We start from the raw sequence: 14217 nt of genomic DNA, 5'->3' as shown, positions 1-14217 counted from the left end.
TAATTTTATATATATATATATATGTGGTCTCTTTGTATTTCTGGCTGGCTGGCTGGCGGATGCACTTATAAAGAAGAAGTATCTCTCATGTGACAACACAAGGAAGCTCATGAATTCTCTAGGTGCTAATTGCTCTCGTTCTCGTTTCTTGTTGTGTTTATTCTGTTTAACGTTAGCATGGTGTTTAAGAGTCATTATTGTCACAATTGTTCTCATAAACTGCCGAGCAAAAGAAAATGAACACATGGAAATTGGAATAGATCAAAACATTTCAAACGTTATTACAAACGTTACCAGGATGAAAACAGTCGCCTAAACACTGCAAACGTAAAGGCCATGTCGTAACTATGATAACCGTATCAAATACGTCACCATCGAATAATCATTTCTTGTTTGTTTCATTTTAGCCACCATCAAACATAAGATTAAATTACACGTAGGTGGTAGTGCTTGCAAATGTTAATGTTGTCTTTGAAATTTATCTTTGGAAAATAATTGAACGTTGCGTCCCAATATTATTTTTATTATCATGATACAGGTATATTTGAAGTTACTACGAATATTAGGGCAAAGCTTATGACGATAACATACCTTATTACATGAAAGATTCTCAAGACACACAACTTCACTCACATAGACCATTGTTTCTTCAGCTTGCGCTGTACCGGCAGTCCTGATGATCACATTGGCAAAGCTCGACTGTAGAAGTCAGATACCCGCAGTCGCATTGCTCTGTGTAGCAGGGGCATTGAGTGGACTGTCCTTCTCTGGAGGGTTTTTGGTGACCTTTGTAGAGATCGCCCTTGCCCATTCTGCAATTCTCTTCGCCGTGTCTAACACCATTGCCAGTATACCAGGGATAGTGGCGCCCTATGTTGTGTCACTACTGACCCCTACAGTGAGTATAGATACCATTGCATTAGGGGACGGTGTTAGCTAATCTGAGCACACTGTTCGTGTGAGCCTATGTCAGGGCATTAGCCGTCTGTACATTTCTGATAACACGAGGCTAATAAAGGTTGAAACCTTTTGTGAATTATGTTATATGAGGAATGCCTCTGTGCTCAACGTCTGTCTACCCAAATATGAACATGAAGTTGTGAACACACATCATATTCAAAACTGATGTTTCGGACCAGTCTATGATTATTAGTATGATACTTTCTATATAACTGGACCAGAAACACTGTAACCAGGCTTTGGTGTCTACATTTCACAACTTCTGAGATTCTATCGAGCACGATCTCTGAAAAGATTTTAAAGTGCGCCATAAATATCCTGCTAAAATGCTGTTTGATCAAAGTTACAACATTCATCTCATTAGTAAAGTTTTCCAAAGTTCTATGGTAGACCGGTGGAGGGCATTTCCAATTGTATTTTAACCTCTACCATATGTTCCCATGGGTTTTTCACGTGTACACTTGACTTTATTTTGCATGTGTTTGTGACGGACGGGAGGGACAGGATGCGCTCACCTATCGCAAACACCTGGTATCATCACTGTTTGATAGGGATTCATCAACATGCATATGATATAGTCGGAATCGTATTTTGAACTATGTTTTTAGTACAGATGGCTTATGATTATGGATAGGGTTTTGTTGTGTATATAATAACACATGACATCTTTACAGAACGTTTTAACAATGACAAAATGTCGTTATTTCCCCATGTTTCCCCAGGGTTCCCAGAGTGAGTGGCAGTCTGCGTTCTACGTAGCAGCGGCTTTGCTGCTCATGTCAACCATTGTCTTCCTGTTTTCTACGACCACCCCACAACCCTGGGCTCTACCTCCTGTTGACGATACAACCACAGTGGACAGTCTTACTGAGGATCGCACTGAAGATAAATTATAACCCTGGAGAATCCTTTGATATTTCTGTAGTTACAGTATATTAGATATCTCCAAACGATTTTGAAACCTGAACAACCATCGTAGCAACATCAAAGCATTTGACTGGCACAGAAACCCTGTGCAGAATATTTAATTAAATTCAGTGAAACAGCACCTGCTCCGATCACGATTTCTATTCAAACCTCATCTTCTGGGAGCTTTGTTTAGGTTGAACCTATATTTATTTTCCTGATTCAACTAGATAACTGCAAGTGTATCCCATCATATAATTTCATGGTTATAAATAAACCATCATTTATTCCAATGTTCATGCTTTCATATGCACTATTTATGTACTATTTTTTATAATTTTAAACTTCATTAATTTTGAACTTAAATGCTCAGAAATATGTGAACGAGTGAAAGACGTGGGAAGTCTGCATTATGAAACGATGTTTTAGTCGCACTCACAAATATTCCAGATATATGGCGGCGGATTGTAAAGAATCGAGTCTGGACCAGACAATCCAGTGATTGACATGATAGGCAGCGGTCTACGCAACTGGCATATGCGAATCAAGTCAGCGAGCCTGGCCACCAGATCCCGTTAGTCGTCTCTTACAAGCATGAGTTGCCGAAGACCACTTCTAACACTTTTCTTCTCGGGTCCAATTGGACTGGATGCACAGGACTCGACACGTTCTAACAGCCTCAATACTGATACGAGGGATGCTGAACATCCGTTGTCATATTTGCATCCAACTCGACGATAGTCAAGTGGATTTTGTTTTGTTTGTTTGTTGTTAAAGCGTTTAGTTTGTAAATTTCACAATCACAGAATATTAAATGGTTTATTTATATAAGAATTGCGAATACATATATAAGAAACGTGACATGTACCCCTGTTGGTCGAACTAGGGAGAGAGTATTTAATCAGAAATGTAAATGTGTATCCTGACATACATAAAGCCGGTTGTCGAGTTCTAGCAGAATGAGTGACATGTGATATATTAGCTTGTTTGTTGTTTAACTACGCAATGAAGGGATATTACAGCTTTATGCCGTAGGTCTGTAAATAATCGAGTCTAGACCAGACTGCATTTACATCATGAGCATCGATCTACGCAATTCGGATACGATATCATGCTTAAAACAAATCAGCGAGCCTGATCACTCGATGCCATAAGTCGCCTTTTACGGCAAGCAATGGGTTGCTGAAGACCCATTCTCCACTCGGATCTTCACGTGCTTTCACACCAGTACTAGTAAATAGCTATCGGATCGACCGACAGTCAAATGTCAATGGTGTCAAGGTGTGTTAGCTTAATGTTTTGGGGGCAGGGGTTGGGGAAGGATGCAAACTCTGAAGGAGGTCGAGAGGCAATCCATGAGTGCCGTGTTTACAAACAACGAATCACCATTAGAGTGAGTTTTCAATTTGAATCACGGTCAGCTGATCTTGGAAGATTAAGCTGATCAATATGCACGCCAACATGTTGGTCTCCAAATACATTTCACATACTGTGTTTGTCCCTAAAGAATACTGACAGGTTAATGGTACGCATCACACACTTTCATCCTGCTTAAAGGCGTATCTTCATGATTACAGGGACATCCGACACATTTTTCAATGTATTTTTTATTTAGGGATCATTTACATCCTACATCTTCATACAAAATGTATGTTCAGCTGTTCAGCGCTAGTGATGCATCTAAAACATCCATTCCATATTCAAGTATAAGCTTACTGCACAACCTCACACATCATTCAGGATCATACAGTTGCCTTACGCATCCATCTTACACATCTATTCAGGGATACTGCTACGCAACACACATCTATTACACATGAATATGTAAACGATTACTGGTATATTATTGTTCAGTTCGTTTTGTACTTTTACAGTTGTCTCATATATATTACTCACTGTTTGATAAGGATAATCAGATATGACATTCTCTGAAAATATACACTTGGCATATCATGAGATTCAGTTTTGTATATCATGGAAAGATAAAATATCCCTATCAGGAATGAAAATGTGTATTGTAAGAAATCCACTGATACAATTAATACTCTGAAGAGACTGTCCTTCTCTTGTAGTCAGTTATATTGACAAGTGGTGGTGGCGTGCTCCTGTAAACAACATGATGGTGGACGCTCGTCAAATGAGAGAGAAAATGAGCTTTAACGACGTTTATCATCTAAATTGTTCACAAGAAGTTACCAAATGCAGTAAGGTCACTTTGTGGACAATGTGGACTTTTCTAAGGCACAAAATCCCCAGAGTTCGGGATACCTGTCTTCTTTCAATGTCAATATCAAGTGAACACGGCAGGCAGATGGAAGCCATGACAGTTTCCTCTGGCACGACTACACAAGCGAACCTCCCCCTTCCGTCTGAACCAACAGAACGCTGGGCACGAGCCTCCTCCTCCATGGATATGAGATATTAGATTACGTTTCGACCACATTGATCAGAACATGAATATTAGACAATTTAGAACTTCCTGTGAGAAATACGGTAGCTAACGTAAACACACTGATGAGTCGATAAAAACAAGTAAACGTTGTGTAGATGTATTCAAAACACGTCCAAATCTACACAAAAGAACCAAACCTGCAAGTGATGGTTTTCGTCAGAAGACGAATAAGGAAAGGAATAAAACCAATAAAACAGACAAATCAGCTCTACAGCTGTCGATACATGTTTACAGTGCTGGATACTTTCCTATTGAGGGGACCACCTGTAAGAGCACAGAAGCGGATATATTACCAACAATAGAAGCATATGTCAATCAGTTCTCCTGATATGGCGATGATATAAACTGAAGAATGGATGTGAGACAACAACTATGAAGATGACGCTTCGAGAGACGTGACTATGCATGGTCTTTGTTTGATTATTCTGTGCATGCCTACAGGTCTCCGTTTTGTGAATGCAAGGTGTGATCATGATGCAGGATAGGCAAATATGCTTGTCATCAAACGTTGGGATCCAGTTGAGTTGACTCCTGTTTATTAAAGCATGAATAGGGGCAGTCGAATATCCTAGTGGTTAAAGCGTTCTCTCGTCACGCCGAAGACCCGGGTTCCATTCCCGACATTGATACAATGTGGTGTCCCCGCCGTGATATTGCTTGAATATTGCTAAAAGCGGCGTAAAACCTCACTCACACACTCACTAAAGCATGAATATTTTAAAACATTGTTACAATTTAGAATTGGTGATATTAATGAATTTTTACCACATTTGATATTATCAGTTGAATGAGAATTGCATAAAGCTGCTCAGTTGAAATCATGCCACCTTTGACGTGTTTCGTCTAGTAATGATAACGGAAATAGCTTGCTCAACTGACTAGGCCATATATTTGTATTCATTTGTTCGTTCTACTTAAACGTGTCGTTGCATTACTAAGTAGTCGCTTGATAGGGCATACACGTACCGGGCTCTCAGACAAGGATTTATTGATAGTATAACGATTCACGCAGATACGCGTGGCAAAATGTACGTGTCCCATGATTTGTTATTTGCATTCATCAGGTTTTGAGTACCTGTCTTGTGTGACCTCCACACAAAGTTACAAACCAGACAAGCAATTTGATTGACACACTTAGTAGTGAGGCCCAGCTTATGATTCCTAGTCACAAAGCTGACTTGCATTGCAAAATGTTTGAAGTACAATGTGTGGATCCTACATGATGTATATTTCGTTTGGCATAAACGTCACAAAACATATGTAGCTGCACACATCTCCGTGTATTGCTATGTGGCAGTAGTGTTTAATGTAAGTTGCAGCAAATCGAGAGATGCGCTCGTACAATATTGAGATTTTCCAAGACACACAACGAAAATCCTTGAAATTTGCAAACAAGGGAATTCATCCAATTATAGGTGAGGGTTGCAGAACGTTGAGTCACTACTTGTAGCTGCCAAGACTCATCATTCTGCTACCAACCTGTAGGTCTTATAATCACAGTTGACTTCTCTATTTTTGACGATAACAACCCTCGTCAGTTATTTGTAAATCGACAAAAATATCGGCATCAGCCTCCTGCCAAATGGGATCGCAACTTTAAAATAATTATTTATGCTGTCGAAGCATATGCCAATAAATGGGCCTGTTGGAACCTGTTGGATGTCTTTCAGAGTGGGTTAAGTCAGTGAGTGACATTGGTAATATGCACACATTGAATAAGAGGAAACAAAAATGGAAAAACCCGTTCTGTCACACCCAGCTGTCATCCAAAGTTTGGTTGCCCTAGAGTTTGTAGTTGTTCCCACTGAAAAGGTCTCAAATGACATAACCATTATATGTTAGCATCACTACATTAATTGTATCATCAATGAACTTGGTATAAGTGACATATTAACTAATGCCACATATAAGGCCAGTATGTTAACTGAGGAAGAAATCTACCAAAACCATGCATCAATACTATCAACTTTTGACTTGACTCTACAACCTGGGGACATGTCCCATCCATTTGTATTGGACAAAGCACCATAAAAATCCGAACACAGAGAGATATATTGCTGGGTCCAGAAAATGCACAACCAAATCCCTGTCTCAAAGATTAACCATAATCATTAATGCAATCAAAGAATGGCTTTCTTTATATTCACAGAAAGTATTTGAGACAGGCGGAATTAATACCATGTGGATTCTAAAAAAAACTCAAAAGAATGCCTGACGGTTTACAACCTCAGAAAAGAACCAGCTTCAGTTCTGTCAAACATTTGATTTTTCAACTTCGTACATCACTATCACACATGACAAACTTAAGGTAAACTTCATTCCTTGATCCAAGGGGCTTTTGTTACAAAAGACGATGACCATAGATACGGTTACATATCTATCTTCAGAGGTTCATGTAAAAACTGAAAGCAAATGCCATCGGGCATTTACTGGGGAAATGCTGAAATTTTTGGATAAAACATTTAGTCAAGAAGTAGGCATACCCATAGGCACCAATCACGCTCCGCGCTTTGCGGATCTGTTTCTTTGTGCACATGTATCAGCTCTGATTTGCAGATTCGTATTTATGATGGAATAGGCCAACATGGACACATCGGATTTCAAGGCTCATTCAACAAGGAATGCATAAACTTCTAAAGCACTGAAGGTATGGGTAGGGGTATGTGGCTACCGAAATCATCCAATGTCAACCTTTAAGAGATTTTATTGTTGGGAACCGAATGGTTGTGATATCAAGACTGCAGTTCTCTCAAGATAGGCTTTACACTAACACTTGAGTATCTTGCCGAGATAATGAAATGAAATTGGAAATTTCTTCAACACTTGTAGTGTGTGAAATGAAATCCTAATGTTATGACAAATGACAAGATATCACCCTTTCCCTATTTTTTGTTCTTGTTCTCCCATTTGATAATTGCCTCATTGCTCTCAAACAGGTTGTTTTTGTTTCAAGGAGTGCATGGGAGCAGAAGTTCTCTTTCCTGCGGAATAGTGAAACTTGTTACCGTAGAGTAGTGACCCGTGAATGTCCGGGGTAGAACAGGTCTTCAGCAACCCCTCATGCTTGCCGTAAAAGGCGTCTATGCTTGTCGTAAGAGGCGACTAACGGGATCGGGTGGTCAGACTCGCTGACTTGGTTGATACATGGCATCGATCCCAATTGCGTGGATCGATGCTCATGATATTAATCACTGGATTGTCTGGTCCAGATTCGATTATTTACCGTCATATAGCTGGAATATTGCTGGGTGCGGCGTTAAACAACAAACTAACCAACCAACCAACCGTTGAATAGTGGGATTAAGAGACTGAACGAAAAAAGATCCAAACTTTGTGCAAATTGTGCAAGGAGACCCAGTGAACAATTTCGGTTTGGTTTTGACTCAATGAGCCCAAACTGTGCCAGGGAAGCCCTCTTGTCCCTCTATGATAATAAAGTTCTTTTCTTCACACTTGAGTTGTTGTAGTTTTTGTCTTGATATTCTTTTTGCTGGCACTTCACTAATAATTGGAGAATGGCGAGATCTCGTTGAGTCTCGCGAGACTTTGAATTCCGCTGGTCTTGTCTCAATTATTTTTAAAATTAGGATCTCATTCGTGTTTTGAAGTAATCTCCAATTATTGAAAGTCTATCCTGACCACATCATTATACGTGTGCTTCACTCAGACGAAATTCTCGAATTGAGATGACATTCACACATATGTGTGCCACGTAAAGAAAAAAGGACATCAGGGGAACATTTCACTTTGGGCGATGAAGACGTTTTATTGTTTTAGATTTTACGAAGATGTGACATGACAAACCAAAACTGTAGTTCAGGGGACAGGGATGAAAGAATAATAAAAGTTTCCTCCCACCTCTGCCGGTAACTACCACAGGCCCGCACTAGGCCTTTGAGGTCATCCGTCGTCAGTCATACCACGTTTGTCTGTTTCTTTGTTGTTAAACGCCGTACTCAGCAATATTACAGCTATATGACGGCGGTCTGTGAAGGGATGGTCCGTGCCTTGTAATGTCCATGAGTGTATTTCTTCACCCCTATTTCGCTGGTCAATATCAAAATATGACACAGTAATTTTCGAAACATATGTCGGCCATCCTCTCCTTTACCTAGTATGGTGACCTACCTTTGGCTATTGGTGATCTATAGCCCATTTTTATTGTGTACTGTTGTGAATTGTTACGAATTTTATTATGATATGCTAGTTTTACAATCTACACCTGTGATAGTCTAGTGTTTTTACTGTCCTTTGTCGACAGATTTTAATGGCTATATTTATGTATTATTAATGTAATACTTGATTTAGTCACGATATGGCTGAACTATTTCCGATGTGACTATAAATCTTAACTCACTCACTCACTCCAGGGTTATCGGCACTATCCCAGTTGTCATGGTTTCACCAAGATGGCAAACGACTCAAATATCTGTTCACTTTCTAAAGATCGTCCACATACGAGTCGACTCTGAAGAGGTCTGAGCCTGATTACGAAGGATATATAGTACATCTTTAACAGTTTGCATATATAAAGTAGTATACCTTTTTCAAAATTTGAGAAGAGAAGAGGGATTATGTTAAACATTAATTTAGCAATAAATTCGATCAACACAATCCATCATAGTTAGATGGGGTTTTTCCTGTCTACATGTATGCCTAGACATTGTGTGTTGTGACGGGTGTCAAACTGACCTCTAGACTTATTGATATGGAAAATATACTGTAAAATTACAAACAAAAGATGATTTTGTGGTTTAGATGATTCGAACCAAACATACTAGGTCTGCCAACTAACTCGAGTCTATTCTCGCTATTAAACCCAACTCACAGGTTGTTTGCTTGCATCTGTAGGGTGCGGATTACATGCCTTCTTGATCGACCGAGACAAACCCGTACATTACAGAAAAGTTGCACCAAAGACTATGCACCTCAATAACGGATAGCAAATACTTACTTACTTACTTTGGAGATTTAACGTGCGCTTTCCGACTGATGCGTATTTCGCACACGGGCCCGGTCAGGCCATTTAATGTGTTTCCGAAAGGGGCGAAAGTGGTCTGTGCAACCCAAGAGGTGGGTTTTAGGGGTTGCTTATATAGAATTTGGGAATTTTGAGATTTGGAATAGATGCCGATGGGATTGGGGAGGAGAACTAAGGGAGCTGGGTATGGTGGATGTTTGTTTGTTTATGTGATTTTGATTTGGTAGGTTATTGTGTTTTTAGATGCGTTTTATTAGTTCCGTTTTTATTAAGAATACGCCTAAGGCCTTGAAGTTTTCTAGTTTATTTTGTGGGTTTAGTATTGCTTCTAGAGTTAGAGCCTTATTTAGATTGAGGGTGGTTTGTAATGCGGTTCGATGTGTTAGGTAGTGTGTGCAGTGGATGAGTGCGTGTTCTGGGGTTTCTGGTTGTTTGCAGTGTGGGCAGTTACCTGTAGTGTGTTTTTTTTTAAATTTTTAGGTGGTTATTTAGGTTGGTGTGTCCTGTTTGGAGTTTAGTGATTACTCTCGATTTTTTTGGATGGATGGAGAATTTTTGAATTGGTTAGTGGTTTGCTGAGCACTTTTTTGATTTGGCTATTTGAGTTTAGATATAGGTTATGCCATTTTTTTGTGATTTTTTGCTTGTTTACACTTTTAATTTCTGATTTTGAGATGGGTAAGTTTAAGCTTATTTCTGGGATTTTGAGGGATAGTTTAGCTGCTTTATCGGCGTTTTCATTACCGTATATTCCTACGTGGGCGGGTATCCACAAGAAGGTTATTTGTTTGCCTGCCTTAGTTAGGTCGTTGGAGCTTTTAAGTATTTGATTTATTAATTTAGGTCGGTTTTGGGTATTTGTGTTTTGGAGGGCTTGCAGTCCACTTAGGGAGTCGGTAAGTATTAGGATTTTTTGGTGTGTTTTTTATTCTTGATTATGGAGGGCTGAGGCCATGCCCATTAGTTCTGCCGTGAATATTGATTGGTTGTTTGGGAGTCGGAAGGATTGTGTGGTTTTAGTTGGTTGTGTGGTATGGACTCCGAAACCTGTGTGTTTGGAGGTCGGATCTGAGGATCCGTCCGTGTAAATGTGACACCAATTTGGCCAATTTTCGTGTAGGTATGCTAGTGTGGTAGTTTTAGCTATGTTTGGGTCGGTTTGTTTATTTATTTGGCTAGCTAGTGTTGTGTCTATTTTGGGTATTTTAAGTTTAGGGGTGAAGATATTTGATTGTTTGCAGTTTGTTTAAGATTTTTAATTTGGTGTTCATTTAGGTAGTTTGTTATTCTTTGGGATATTGGGGTAAGTAAGGGGTGTTTACGAGCTACAGCTTGGTTTTTGGGGCTGATGTTTTGGTTTATTAAGTTTTGGATGAGAGGGTTTGATTGGGACGCGGCCCAGAAATTTAAGCTTAGCTGTTGCCTGCGTAGACTTAGTGGCATTTCTCCTGTTAAGGCCTGAAGTTAGGTGTAGGAGGTGCCATGTTGGGTGCGTGTAATTAGTTTGAGAGCCTGATATTGTATTGAGTCAAGTTTTTTAGATAGAGAGTTGTTTAGGGTGTTGTATATGGCGCAGCCGTAGTCTAGTTTTGATCTAATTAGTGATATGTAGAGAGAGAGGAGGGTATCTTTGGATGCTCCCCAGTTAGAGCCAGTTAGGCATCTTAGGGTGTTTAGGTCTTTACTGCATTTAGTTGTTAGGTTTTTGATGTGAGCATCCCAGGTGAGATGTTCATCGAAAATAAGTCCTAAGAATTTGGTTTGTTTTTGAAATTTGATTGTTTGATTGTTTAGCTGGAGGTTTGGGGAGGCGGGTTTCATGTTTTTATGTTTGAATACTATTCCTGTTGTTTTTTCTGAGTTAAGGGAGAAGCCCCATTTGTCAGCCCATTGTTGTATTTTATTAAGAGATTTTTGGAGTAAATTTTGGACCATGTTCATGCTTTTAGTGCGGATCCAGATGGCTCCATCATCCGCGAATTTTGATGTGTTTACTTTAGGGGATAGGCTCTCGAATAGATCGTTTATCATTATATTGAAGAGGGCGGGGCTGATGATACTGCCCTGTGGAGTACCATTTTCTAGGGGACATTGGTCCGATAGAGTTTGGTCTATACCCACGGTTATTTTACGATTGTTTAGGAAGTCCTGGATGTAGTTTATTATCTGACCTTTGAGTCCTATTTTTTTAAAGTTTTTGTATTAGCCCATCGTGCCATACCATGTCGAAAGCTTTAGAGAAGTCTAAGAAGATGCCTGTGGTATATTGTTTATTTAGTTGTCCTGTCTTAATATCTTGTTCTAGTCGGGCGAGGTTATCTAGGGTTGAGCGGCCAGGAGTGAAACCGCTTTGATCTGGGTTTATGATGTTATTTTGGGTTAAGTAATGTTGTAATCTATTTTTAGCCATTGATTCCATTACTTTACATAAGTTTGAAGTTAGAGATATTGGTCTATATGAGTTAGCTTGATTAGCTGGTTTATTTGGTTTAGGGATTGGTATGACTAGGGCCTGTTTCCAGGGAGTAGGAACCTGTCCGTTTAGGTAGATGAGATTGTATAGTTTGAGTAGTGCCTGGAGTAGTTTTAGGGGTAGTTTTTTAATTATTTGGTAAGAAGTTAGGTCTAATCCTGGGGCTGTGCCCTTTTTCCTGTTTTGGATTACGTAGAATTTTTCCAGTCTCTACTTTTGGCTATTTGGACTAGTTTTTGAACCTGGTGGTTTAGTTCGTGGGCTATGTTTAAATATTTGTAGTCGCGTTTTGCTTTATTGAAGGCTGATTTACGTTTTCGTCTAGTCTGTTCTATTTCCTCATTCCACCATGGCACCGTCGGTTTGCCTGTCTTAGATGTTTTGAAGGGGATGGAGGTTTTGGCTGCGTTTATTATATAGTCTGTTAGGTTTTTACAATAGGTTTCTGGATCATTATTTTCTATTTCGTTTAAGTTAGCTTCGTTGCAGATATCTTGGAATTGGTCCCAGTTAGCTTTATTGTAATGGAATTTTGGTTCTTGGTTTTCTGTTTGGATTGGTACGTTTGTAATTCCTATGGTTATGTTTATGGGGAGGTGGTCACTACCTAGCGGGACGTCGTGCACTTCCCATTGAGTACTTTGGGCTAGATCTGCGGTGCATATGGTTAGGTCGATAGCCGACATTTGTTGGTTTATCTTATCGTACCTCGTGGGTTGGTTGCTATTAAGGAGTACTAGGTCGTTTGTTTCTATCCATTCGGAGATTAATTTGCCATGATTATCTATTTTATCATCTATGCTCCATGTAGGATGGTGAGCGTTAAGGTCTCCTAGGAATATAGTAGATTTATCGCTTATTTGGAGTAGTTTGTTTAGATCCTCAGGTTGGACTTTTTGTTCCGCCCAGTGGTAAATATTTATGATGTTTATGTTTCGGTTATTTAATGTGATTTTAATGCCGTTGGCTTCTAGGTTTGGCGTGTCTATTTTTATTTCTTCGTTAGTTATATCTTCCCTGATAAATATGATTAGTCCTCCTGCGGCTCTTCTTGTTTTCGGTTTAGCTCTGTCAGTTCTAACTGAGTTGTAGTTAGGTAGTGTGAATTTGGATTTTTTTGAGAATTTGGTTTCCTGTATACAAGCAATGTGAGGGCCTTTATTTAGTTTAAATTTAGTTTTTAGTGTGGGAGGTGAGTCCGTTGTCGTTCCACTGAAAAATATTTAGTCCTTCGAATATTGGGTTCGGGTGATTGGTGATTTAGTTTTTAGTTTTTATTTTATTCGGTGAGTTCTTTTAGATGGAGGTTAAAGAGGAAGCAGGGAAGATCGGTTAATTTTAGATTGAAAGCTACTTTGTGGAAGGATTTCATGCTAGCTTTTGGTGAGTTTTGACTATGCATGTATGCTAGGTGTAAGGTGAGGTTATTTAGGTTTTGGGTGTTGGCTGGTTGGGGAGTTTGGTTTGTTTTAGTTGCAGTAGTGTCTATTGTTTCCTCAGTAGTGGAGAAATCTTCGTCATCGGTTAGATAAGGTTTAGCTGATTGAGTTTCCATGGGGGAGGCATGTGATGTGGAGGATTGTGAAGGTGTTTGTGGGATGGGTGTAGCTGATGATTTCTTAGTGTTTGTGTTTTGTTGTTGTGCTTGCTTGTGGGAGAGTGTTGTTACCATATGGGCTGTAGGGTGCTTGGATGAGGGTCGTGTTGTGGTGGTCATTTTGAGGTTTGTTTTGCATGCGGGGGTTGATGTTTTGGCTATGTGAGATGTGGGAGGGTTTGTGGTTGGTTGAGTGGCTGCTTGTGTGTGTGAGGTGGGTGCGGTTTCTCAGTAGGGGGCCCAGACAGAGCTGTCGGTTATGGGTGTGGTGTTTGTTTGTGGGATGGTGTTTGGGTGTGGTGTAGGGAGGAGTGGTTTAGATGCAGGGACGAGATATTTTTGCGAGTTGCCATGTTGAGATGACCTCTCGATTACCAAACAATAGACAGCTTCTCTCCAAAGCTAGTTAATCTGAGTTGGCCGGAAAGTTGACCGGGTGGGATTGCGACCAATTATCAAATACGATAATTGACTCAACTCAGTGTCATGACTGTGGGTTTGAATGCAAACAAAATTGTGGACAAAATTGCAAAGGACACTGACGCAATCAAGCGAGGTTGGAAGAAGGCAGGATTACTGTGAGGTAACAGTGACACCAATTGGTCTGTTTACACTGTCATCTGTGATGTGTGACCATTCTGCATTCATTTGTGTTTTTAACTTATTGAGTAACTTGTGGTTCTGGTTGATGATTTCAACATTTGATGACGTGTTGCAATGAATAAAGTATGTATGTATATTTATTTTTGCGTTTTTAATTTTTGCGATTGAGTCTCGTTCGCAAAACACGCAATAATAAAACGGTCGCAAAAAAAAATCCCTGTTTGAAAGAAAATGAGATACATATT

At 39.6% G+C, this 14217-nt stretch overlaps 1 protein-coding gene across 1 annotated transcript; it reads left to right on the top strand.

Moving 5' to 3' along the window:
• The first annotated feature begins 88 nt into the window (after positions 1–88).
• Positions 89–2692, top strand: LOC124115763 (sialin-like). Its single transcript, XM_046476883.2, has 3 exons — positions 89–122; positions 654–898; positions 1683–2692. Exons 1-3 carry the CDS (start codon positions 110–112, stop codon positions 1854–1856), a joined length of 432 nt encoding a protein of 143 aa, XP_046332839.2. The 5' UTR covers positions 89–109; the 3' UTR covers positions 1857–2692.
• The last annotated feature ends 11525 nt before the right edge of the window (positions 2693–14217 follow it).

Source organism: Haliotis rufescens, unplaced genomic scaffold (assembly GCF_023055435.1).
Source record: "Haliotis rufescens isolate VD_foot unplaced genomic scaffold, xgHalRufe1.0.p SCAF_4, whole genome shotgun sequence".
Taxonomy (NCBI): Eukaryota; Metazoa; Mollusca; class Gastropoda; order Lepetellida; family Haliotidae; genus Haliotis; species Haliotis rufescens.
Note: the sequence above shows the minus strand (reverse complement) of the source record. Positions and strands in the feature narration are given on the sequence as shown.

What these genes read in the sequence shown, in the direction of transcription:
- LOC124115763 (XM_046476883.2), top strand. An exon ending in TGTCACTACTGACCCCTACA is followed by an intron (nt 899 to 1,682) that starts GTGAGTATAGAT and finishes ATGTTTCCCCAG; the next exon opens with GGTTCCCAGAGTGAGTGGCA.